This window comes from Bombyx mandarina, chromosome 18 (assembly GCF_030267445.1).
Source record: "Bombyx mandarina strain Sakado chromosome 18, ASM3026744v2".
Classification (NCBI taxonomy): domain Eukaryota; kingdom Metazoa; phylum Arthropoda; class Insecta; order Lepidoptera; family Bombycidae; genus Bombyx; species Bombyx mandarina.
In genome coordinates, this window is record NC_143224.1 from 11,428,843 (window position 1) to 11,440,154 (window position 11,312).

An 11,312-nucleotide genomic window follows, 5' to 3' on the forward strand; every position below is an offset into this window, starting at 1 on the left:
ATAAAAAATCTACCTTGAGACTGTTGAATGTGCAACGTAAGGCATTATTCATTATGAGCTTTTACCACCAGGCAGGACCATCGATCCTGAACTCTACTGCGAACAACTGATGAGATTATAGCAAGAAGTTGAGAGAAAGCGGCCGGAATTAATCAACAGAAGGGGTGTGGTTTTTCATCATGATAACGCTAGACCTCACACATCTTTAGCCACTCAGCAAAAATTGAGAGAACTTGGCTGGGAGGTGTTAATGCATCCGCCGTATAGTTCTGACCTTGCACCTTCAGATTTTCACCTGTTTCGGTCTCTTCAGAATTCTTTAAATGGTAACTACATACTTTAGTTAAATGTAAATAAACTATATGAAAAAATGTTGTGAATTTTCTCAAAAAATGCGAAGAAACTTTCCCCAACCTATTATGTACTTTAATACTTTAGTTATTATTTCGTTATCTTTTTAATATTTTTTTTGTGGAATTGATTTCCATTTAGCTATGCCTTTCAATCTACAAATTAGTGGAATCGAATGGTGAACATATTTTTCGTGAGTTGAAGTGCATATTAAAGTGATTTTAAAGCCTAATGCCGATTAGAGCAGTCCATCCTCTGGACTGGACCCACAAACATTTCAGTCTAAATCAAAGTCATAGATTATACACTTAATATATTAGAGAATCAAAGTCCTTTATAGTCAGAGAGTTTTGACAGTTGACATTTGGGACAGTACTTACTATATTGAAATTTACTTCGAAGTCCATGGTGATTAATCTATGATTCAAAATTGGAGAAGTAAAAGCTATGATTCGATTGTGTAATAAAATGAATAGATTCGGGGTGCTGAAGAGCAATACGCTCCGCATTGCAACTCGGTTTTACAGTGAAGGCTCCACACAAAACGAAAGTCATAGTTTTTCTTCGCCTCCAACAAATTCGACGATTCCTGAAGTCAATGGATTGAGTAGCGCCGTCATTCATCCAGCTTCGCAACCTGTGGGCCCCGGTGTGGATCCAAAAAAAACCGGAGCGTACAAAGTTCCAGAATATTTCTGTTATGATAATGTGAGCTTCTTCGAAGCTGAAATTGAGATGGCGAAGTACCGATTGCCACAACCTTCGGCCCTCAAAAAGTAAATTTTAATTTGCTTGATATTAGATGTAGTAATTTAATAAATACAGTTGTACTAAGTTATTTGTCTTTTTTTTTTAAACAAAATAAAGAATATAATAAATTACTGAGCCACTGTGTTTTACAAAATTATTGTAATACTAAAGCCTAAATTACTGTGTTAAATCAAGGAACATGGCCTCCTCAAGATGTCTTGGTACATAATCTAACCAGCCATTCTGTAAATATCAAATCATTGGAGTTTTTTTTTTTTTTATTGCTTAGATGTGTGGACGAGCTCACAGCCCACCTGGTGTTAAGTGATTACTGGAGCCCATAGACATCTACAACGTAAATGCGCCACACACCTTGAGATATAGTTCTAAGGTCTCGGTATAGTCACAACGGCTGCCCCACCCTTCAAACCGAAATGCATTACTGCTTCACGGCAGAAATAGGCGGGGCGGTGGTACCTACCCGTGCGGACTCACAAGAGGTCCTACCACCAGTAAATTGATTAAAGACTGATTAAAGATGAGAAGAAGATTGATTAAAGATTCTAATTGGCATTGTAAATTTATATATTTTATGAATCCTTTTAAGTTCAAATTATAGCGTAGTTCCTGTTTGGATCCAAACTTAACAGTAATAAACAAATTACTGAATTACTCAACTGTAATTTCAATTACTCAGTTTGAGAATCAAGTTATCAATTAATTTGACTGAAAACAATAAGCCAGACAATATTGTATTTTGCACAATGATATTTTTTAATTATAAAATCTTATGTAAGCAAAGTCAAACAATTGAAAATATTTTAATTGAAGTTATAGTTATCAATAAAGAATAATCACTTGAGTTTTGAAATCTTTATTGACATTTTTTGTTTCCCATACATACTATTAATCCTACAAAACTAAATAACTTAAAATGCAAAGATTAAATTGTTTGAATTGTGATTTGCTGAACAACCCAAATACTAAACGGCAACTGAAGCAGCACCACTGATTATGACTGTAATTTCATCTTTTAGAGTGGCGGCTGGCTTCAGATTCTCAGCGCACACACTCTCAGCCTCATGTTACTTCTTTTTAGTGAGTTTCTCAGACAAATCATCAAAAGTAGGATCTTGAAGATTGATCATCAGACTGTTTCCAGGGAGGAAGACACGGTTCTGAGATTGAGCAATCATTCTCGAAATACTTTGAGCAGCACGAATTTTCCTAAGTTTTAAATAACCAGGGTTCATACCCATGGCTTTACCCAACATCTCAGCAGCTTCAGCTTCTCCCTCTGCTTGCACAATTTTCTGTTGACGCTCTTGCTTTGCCCTTTCAACTACAAAAGCTGCACGCTGAGCCTCCTGTTGTGCAACTTGTTTAGCTTCTACTGCAGCTGTGTATTCCTTACCAAAGCTTAGTTCAGTGAGGGATACATCATCAAGGATGATATTAAAATCAGCAGCACGCTCAACCAACTCTCTTCTGATTAGTAGAGACACCTGCTGACGCTGTGTGATCAGCTGGGAGGCATTGAATTTAGCAACAACCGATTTTAGGACTTCATTGCATATAGATGGCAAAACCTTTTCATCATAATCTGTTCCAAGTTGTCTGTACATTGTTGCTAGCATATTGGCATCTGGTCGAGAAAGTACTCGGAGGGAAATGTTTACCATCTGTAAATCTTTTGAACCAGTCGGGGAAGATATCTTGCGAGGTCGGGATCTGATATCATAAATGATGGGGTATTGAAACCACGGTATACGGAAGTGCATACCTTCGGTGAATACGTGCTGTTGTACTCCTCCTATTCTGTTGAACATAATGGCACGATGACCTCCTTCCACGGTAAACACCGATTGGGAGACGCCATAAGCCGCAGCGCCGACAACGGCTACCACTTTGAGACCGATGCCAAGACCAGGTGGCCCACCTTTAGCGAACTTCCCTGCCATGTCATTTATCTTACTTTGTGCCATGACAAGAATATGTTTAACGTATAATAAAGTATTTGAATAGTAATTTATTTATAAAATATTTTTACGTTCTAACCTATCCGGCAACTAATTCCAAATTGTGCAATGACCATAGACACGCTTATTTCGAGATATGACCATAAACAATTTTTCTTTCCATTAACTCATCATAATCATAGACCTATATAGGTTTCCTACTTCAGTGATCATAATATTTTGGGATAAGAACACCTCTGTTGATTTTTTTTTAAAGAAGTCAAGCACATTATATAACATGTTGATTTTTGTATAATTTGCTTTTACGTTATGATTGATATGGAAAACGTTGAGTAATTTTTTTATTTTTTTTTTATTGCTTAGATGTGTGGACGAGCTCACAGCCCACCTGGTGTTAAGTGGTTTCATCCCACTTGATGCTTAAATTAATCAAATTAATCTCATTTCGCTTCATGTCATTTTTCATAAAACAATATTAGAAAAATAGGTCTTGGACTTGTTACCAGATCATTAAATAAAAAAAAAAAACGGAAATGACAAGCGTTCACTTTGTCAGTTGAGAGTTGAGAGAAAATGTTTTTAGTCTGCTATCATTAAATTTGTTTAGTATTGCAAATTTTCAGAGTATACCTTTTCAAAATATTTGGTAAAGTCATACGTAGTTCTTTGTTCTAATACAATAAGGCGTCGTTTTTTGAAAAACTATAGGGACTGGAATCTTGAAAAACAATGGATTCCTGTATTGGGGTTGAGCAGGATTTAGACAAAGCAATTACAAAATTTACAAATTTAAATGAACATACCGATGAAGTATTGCAAGATATTATTAACAAAGTAGAGGAGCTGCGGCGGGAAATAGCCCAACGTAAGTTATTACACATTACATGTTTACTACATTTTGGTTTAGTCATTCCCAACACAGACAATGCAAAAATGAAAAACAGACTAGCCACATATACATGCTTCATCAAAGAAAGGAAATAATGAAAAGACAGATATAAAGAAAATTACAAATTATTCTTCCAATTAAAAAAAAGATGGTATGGTGATTTTTGCTGGTGTAGTGTATAAAGTAGTCTATGCTGGTCAGAAGGAATTGCCCTTTTTAAAGCTATTTTAATATAATAGCCCTTTTTATTGAAGTTATACTTCTTTAGGCGCGTTATGAAAAATTGATGAGAGTAAAATTTTATGATGCGCGCATACTGTGACACAAAATTAACAGAATGAAGTTGCTCACTAAATCGCTCATTACAATACGACCGACGTAACTTGGCGAGTCTGAATATAGCCACAGGTGAACTTTCCGAACCATACCGAGAATTACCGAATTTATATGATGTCAAGAAAAGCGATGTCCAATATGTCTGTTTGAGGATGTTGTTTAATCGATTTTTTTTCAAATTGATTAAAATTGAAATAAATAAAAAGAAGTAAATTAAATAAAAATAAAGCATAACTTCTTACGCGTGTACATAACTACGCACCCTTTTTATTATTTAGTATAATTATCCCAAGTAAATCCAGCATGCACATGAGAGATTATTTCCAAAGATATCATACTAAGGTAAATTACAAAATTTAAACTTATCTTTTATTTACAAGAAGGAAGTGTATGTTATAAATTAAATAAAATCAAAATCATTTACTACTAGCAAGTGAAATTCATTTTACTACAAACATGTGCCTGAGTTTCTGGGAGGCAGTGGTACGAAAACATGAAGAGCACTAAGGGTTAATATAACGTTTTCTTAAAAGTGTTAACCTCATTTGTTGTATATTTAAGTATTGTGAGTGTATTCATATATCAAGAGTATGATGTTTGGTAGGCTTGCAATATCATGTGATATATCATTGTGTTAAATTGTTTGTTGCTAAGATCTTCAAACAGCTATTCAAATATATGAAACTCTACAGGAGGCCGACTTAAAAATGGGTTATTGAAATTCTCATATAAATAATATATCAACCCTTCTTTATAGCTAACATTAATTAATGATAATGCTCATATCTTTAACATGGTTTAATGTCCCATTAATGCATTTATTGATATGCATTTTTATTAAAATAAGTTACAACAAACAGTTACATTATTTGATAAACACTTATAAAAAAAATGGAAAATTTCTTGTTCATTCAGTAATTGTATTGGTTATTCAGTTCATATTATTAGTCCTTTTACAAACTTTGTGAAATATCCTCATGGGATATATTCGAGGATTAGTTTAGCAGTACGACAGGAAGTATAAAACAATGGTTTGACAGTGTGTTTAGTCTGCAAACCTCTTTTTCGGTACTAAAAAATGTTTAATGAGTTTCATAGTTTTATTGCTGGTGAAACCTAATTTTCTTAATGTAAAACGAGGGCTCATCCCCCTGATAGAGATAATAAAGTATATTATTTCTTTTCAGAACCACCAAATACACCATTAACACCTGAACAAGCCCAGGTCGTGAGTGAATTAGCCTCTACCATCAAACAGAATGCATTTCAATTGTCAACAGGTAAAAAAAACTCATATAAAGTATACTATTGAAAGTTCAACCTCCGGTCTAATGATGGGATGCGGGGGTCAGCATTGGTATTCATGCTATGATGGCTACCGAGTATATGCCAGAATATGAATATTACTACACTCCTTGAGACACCTACATTTGTGGTGGAAATGTGCAGGACTGTGGTATCAATCTGTGCATCATATCATGGCTCATATTAACTCCTACAATCAGTAGCTAAGTGAAGTGCAATGAATATAGAAGAGTAGAGTTTGGTATAATTATTACAATGTAATGCATATTATATTACATATAGAAGTATATAATGAATAAGCTAATTTATGTTTTTAGATCACAGAGAACTCCATGCTACAGTGTCAAGAGTGGGCAAGTCTATAGATAGGCATTTCGTGGCCGATTATGCAGCAGTTGCTCCAAAGGCGGAAATGTTCTGTTCTGATGAAAATCGACCTATTATGGAACAAGCCATTGCACAACATTTGTACAGACAGGTAGCTAAGATATTAAACTATAGTTGAGTGAAATCAGTTGTTCTTTTGCCAAACTATGGCATATTTATAAGTGCGCAGAGTATGTGGAACGACCAAGGTAGGACTGGTGACTGGTTAACATCACGCGGCTGCCCCAAGAATCTTAGATTAATGAGGTCAACGTTTGGTGAAAATGAATCGAAGTCGGCCGCCACTGTTAGCGCCTGTGAGACTGCCCAGGTGTCTTCTGGTGTTCCGGGATACCGATGAACTAGAATTAGCCTGTAGAGTAAAAACAGGATATACTTCTAATCGATGACGAGGTTCTTCTATTTAATTCTAACCGGCGCAGTGGGGCTCTAGTTCGGTGGTAAGCGTGCCATGTGGGGCATCATCGCCGTTGAACTCGATCATTTGTACACACTCTTTGACTTGCTGTGTCGAAATACATTATATCGATGCTTGAAAGGCAAACGTGACTAAGCGACAATGCGTGAACTTTACAGTAGACTAATTTAAAGTTGAAATACCTGAAAACAAAATTTATTTTAACGAATCCAGCTGTAGTAGAATCTAGCTAGTAGCTGTAGGATTGAAATTATTTTAATAAACATAGAAATATATTTTTTTTGCGCATCGAATATGGTTATTGCCTATCATTTATGTACAAAGCAGTTATTGTCGCTTAGTCACTTTTGCCTTTCAAGTGTCGATATATTAAACAGTATCAAACATTTATATGGAAATTCATAGATATTCTTGATGGGAAAAGAGTTTGTGTCTTTTTTATACACAGGGCCTAGAGGACGTCGGTGATACGTTTGTAGCCGAAGCCGAAATCAGTGGCGTTGAGCGAACCTGTACGTTTGCGTCGGTACAGCGTTGTGCGACTGCATTGGCCGAGGGCGACCCCACTCCTGCCCTGCAGTGGGCTGAGCAGCACATGCAGGAACTACAGCATTCACCGCTGCCGTTCACTTTGCACAGGATGTACGCTTTGAAGGTGACCATAATCAAACTAATAAATTTATCATTAAAAAACTTTTACGGCACCTGAATTTTCAAATATTGTGCTTTTCGTGGTCACCAACAAATACAAAATTAGTTTTAATAATGTCTGTGACTGGCAAAATTCCATGAACCATATTTTTTTTTAGATTGTTGTACGAGCTCACAGCCCACCTGGTGTTAAGTGGTTACTGGAGCCCATAGACATCCACAACGTAAATGCGCCACCCACCTTGAGATATGTTCTAAGATCTCAGTATATTTACAACAGCTGCCCTACCCTTCAAACCGAAATGCACTACTGCTTCACGGCAGAAATAGGCAGGATAGGTGGTACCTACACGCGCGGACTCACAAGAGGTCCTACCACCAGTGATTACGCAAATTATAATTGTGCGGGCTTGATTTTTATTACACGACGTTATTCCTTCACCGTGGAAATCAATCGTGAACATTTGTTGAGTACGTATTTCATTAGAAAAATTGGTACCCGCCTGAGATTCGAACACCGGTGCATCGCTCAACACGATTGCACCGGATGTCTTATCCGTTAGGCCACGACGACTTCAAAATAGTTTATAGAATGAGGTATGTGTGTGTATGACAGCTGGCGCGCGAGGTGGGCGTGGGTGCGGCCATAGAGTACGCGCGCAGCACGTTCCCGCGACACGCAGCGCGGCACGAGCGCGCGCTGCAGGCGGCCGTGTGCGCGCTGGCGTGGTGCGCGCGCCCGCCCGCCGCCGCGCCGCCCGCGCCGCCGCCCGCCTACCGCCGCCTGCTGCAGCCGCGCGCGCTGGGGGCCGAGGCGGCCGAGCTGTTCGTGGCGGAGGCGTGCGCCGCGCTGCGCCTGGCCCCGCTGTCGGCGCTGGCGGGCGCGGCGCGGGCGGGCGCGCGCGTGCTCCCCGCGCTGCACGACATCCGCTCCAAGATGTCGCACCCGCACGTCATCGCGGCCTGGGCGGAGGACGAGCTGCCCTTCGAGGTGGACCTCGGTGACGAAGGCGGCGGCTACCACTCGGTGTTCGCTTGCCCGATCCTCCGCCAGCAGGCTTCCGACCAGAACCCGCCGATGCGCCTCCTCTGCGGTCACGTCATATCGCGAGACGCTCTCAACAAACTCGCTACGGCAGCCAAGTATGTCTTTTTTGCACAAATAAAATGATATATTATGATAAAATTAAATGTTATAACAAAACCATACAAACGGAAAAGGCTATACGTACAGGATGTCAAGGGACCCCTGACAGTATAGCACCGTACCGTATACAGAATACCATACCATTTCTCTTACGTCAATCATTATTGGTACTGAATCCCCATTTGATCATTTCTTTATGTAAAAGGACATCATCATCAAAATTTACAATCATTGATATTTGATGGTAATTATCTAAAGTCAAGTTTCATTTCACTCTTGATGTATAACATATTAATTCGTCCCCCTTTATGTTTCAGATTGAAGTGTCCATACTGTCCCATGGAACAATCACCCGCAGAAGCGAGGCAGATATTTTTCTCGTAGTTTGTCAATTTTACGGTTGATAAATTTAAACCGTCTCAGTTCTACAAAATCTTCACGTGAAAAGTAAACGACCTGTGTTTTTTTTGATAGAGTAGAGAATGTCGTAATGCCCGCTCGTCTAGATAAATTGTAATTTTACAATAATATTAAAAATATTGGTGTAAAAAAAAATTAGATGTGTAATCTTGAGGCTTTGACCGCACGCCTCAAGGTGGGTGTCGACGTTCATGTTGTCCACGGGCCCCCTCGTGACCGCGCAACTGTGGATGCGGCAATTGAAACTTAGACGTTAGTAATATCATATACCTCTTATTGAGATTTTGTTTATAATAAAATCTCATGCGCCAACTGAATCCTGAGCTTTATGTAATTGCGAAAGTGTCTTTGGAAATAAGTTCTAAATAATAAAACAGGTGTATGGTTACAGCAGCTCAGATCACACTGTAATAAAGTCTTGGATTGCGTTTTTGCAAATACATTTTTATCCTCAAAATTAGGTAGTAACATTGTTAGTCACAATTTGTGACTATTGTATAAAAGGAATAAAAACTAAAAAGCTTGAAGACTAAAACGTCTCAGAAACCATCAATTGTAATGGCGTTTATTTATGTTCGCATCGTTTGTGACCAATGGGCATTCATAAAAAAAAAGTCAGTGTAGTTATTTTGTAATGATTGCTAGAAAAGGTCATCGCTTTTCAAGGTGCTGACATCATCAGTGGCATAAAGTGTCGCCGTTGCCTCAAAAAATCTTAACCTGGGAAATGGTACTCATACTTCTATCAATGTCTCCTGTTCATTTAATAAATCATCTATTATTTTTTTATCGCAATAAGTGACAAGATTGGTGTGCTTGGTGAGAGTTTTTTAACGTTCTCGATAGCGTAAAAGTTAACTTAAATTTGTTTGCAGTTGGAACAGCGGCAAACGTTTCGACTTATGGAGTCAAGTTTTACGTTATAGAAAACGTTAAAAAACTCGCACCAAGCACACAGTAGGTACAATAGGCGCGCGAGTTCATGTACATCCTGAGGAATGCCGTAGTGCTGTGACCTAATTAATTATGGTAATGTCAATAATTACCGATTTAGTCAACAGCTGTCAATTTGGTTTAATGTAACTTGAGGTAATTTTGCCAATTATGAAATAAAATAAATGTGATAAGTAATTACTTATTTATTTCTAATAGAGAAAAATATTTTTTAGATTCCAATTCAATGACTATCAAATGAAAAGACAACCGACAGATCAGAGTCGGAATCAGTATGTATCTTTTTTCAGTAGGTTTTTTTTACCTGAACTTGTTGGAAGCGGAGTAGTCATGGTTAAATAACACAATAGCGTTAGCGCAAATTTTCGACATCGATAAGCGCGCGTCACAACCGCCAAGGAAAACACTCAGCGTCAGGTAAATGCAGGGAGGTGGGCGCAGGTGGGGCGAACTGTCTCTCGCGCCTCGCCTCTGGCCCCGACGGACATGAACTCGCGCGCATACTCTAGGTAGTATGTTGTAACTCTGGTACTGAACTCAGTCAGTTCACAAACGGAACTAAATTGAAGTGCCGATTTAAGTTTAGTTAAGCCACTAAACATGTAATACATCGACAATGCAATGAATCGCTTTTGGAGGCTTCGATTAGGTTATGACGAATTTAATTAAATGCCTGTCTGAAATTATGACGAAAAGTGTTTTCTTTATGTATTTTTTTCTGATCTTAGATTTGTAAGGTACAGAAATCATTGATACGATAGATTAACCTTAGATGTACATAGAGCGAAGTTAATGTAACTTTAATTTGTAACGGTGGTACATTTTGTAAAAATAAATTATTAAACTGATTGGTTGGTTTATTTTTTGAATGTCTTTTTGACAGATCTCTACAAGATATTCAGTACTGGTGGTGTTCAAATACTCCGCTGTTAAGTCACTCGTATTCTAGAAGTTGGCGTTAGGTTTATTTATTTTATTATGATTGAAAGATTACTGGTGGCCCGAAGGCCTTTCCAGTGTCACCAGGACAGATGGGTGAGCAAAGGCTCAGCCAAGAGGGGTGGGATTTGCTAACTTCTACCCGAGCGCCTCCGAAGGAGACCTAACAATCCAAGAGCAATTGGTTCGCGAATGAATCTACTACCGGGTCGGAATCGCGACCTGCTGAGAAGATCCGGCGAGAAACTCAGCGAGTTGATGCATGGGTTAGGTTGCACGTCGGCCTATTTGTCGAGTTTGACGAGTACAGTTACCGGGGTTCCTAAGCCTGCTCCTAGTATTAGAGCTGAAGGCGTCTAATGCAAAGGTTATTGGATCTGATGGATTCGTAAGGACGTGTCTAGGGCGTCGACGGTGACTGGCTCCTGTATGATCAGGATTCGGGGAGTAGTCAGCGGCGGCAACGATAAGGTGATTATCATGACGGAAAGCCTTATCGAAGTGCCGTTCCGACGCTGACTTCATGTATTTCCGAATTGATTCGAGGCCTAGGTCGTCGTGTAGGTCAACGTTGCTCACGAACCACGGAGCTCCGACGGCTAACCTGCAAAAGCGGGATTGTAGGGATTGGAGAGTGTCTATATGTGTGCGGGCCGCGTGAGCGAACACCACACTCGCGTAAGTCATGACGGGTGGCGTTAGGTTACGGACTGTCTGTTTAGTTATTCTTTATATACTAAATACACGAATACTAGTGAAACGTGAAGTTATCCCGATAATTTAATT

General features: G+C 38.8%; 3 protein-coding genes across 3 annotated transcripts; 2 read left to right on the plus strand and 1 right to left on the minus strand.

The window, feature by feature from the left end:
* The first annotated feature begins 723 nt into the window (after nt 1-723).
* Nucleotides 724-1,236, plus strand: NdufV3 (NADH:ubiquinone oxidoreductase subunit V3). The gene has a single exon (XM_028188163.2). It carries the CDS (start codon nt 799-801, stop codon nt 1,129-1,131), a length of 333 nt encoding a protein of 110 aa, XP_028043964.2. The 5' UTR covers nt 724-798; the 3' UTR covers nt 1,132-1,236.
* A 723-nt stretch (nt 1,237-1,959) lies between these two features.
* Nucleotides 1,960-3,226, minus strand: Phb2 (prohibitin 2). The gene has a single exon (XM_028170360.2). It carries the CDS (start codon nt 3,084-3,086, stop codon nt 2,187-2,189), a length of 900 nt encoding a protein of 299 aa, XP_028026161.1. The 5' UTR covers nt 3,087-3,226; the 3' UTR covers nt 1,960-2,186.
* A 388-nt stretch (nt 3,227-3,614) lies between these two features.
* Sou (required for meiotic nuclear division 5 protein souji) lies at nt 3,615-10,435 on the plus strand. Its single transcript, XM_028170300.2, has 6 exons — nt 3,615-3,945; nt 5,493-5,585; nt 5,928-6,088; nt 6,864-7,070; nt 7,683-8,209; nt 8,531-10,435. Exons 1-6 carry the CDS (start codon nt 3,810-3,812, stop codon nt 8,595-8,597), a joined length of 1,191 nt encoding a protein of 396 aa, XP_028026101.2. The 5' UTR covers nt 3,615-3,809; the 3' UTR covers nt 8,598-10,435.
* The last annotated feature ends 877 nt before the right edge of the window (nt 10,436-11,312 follow it).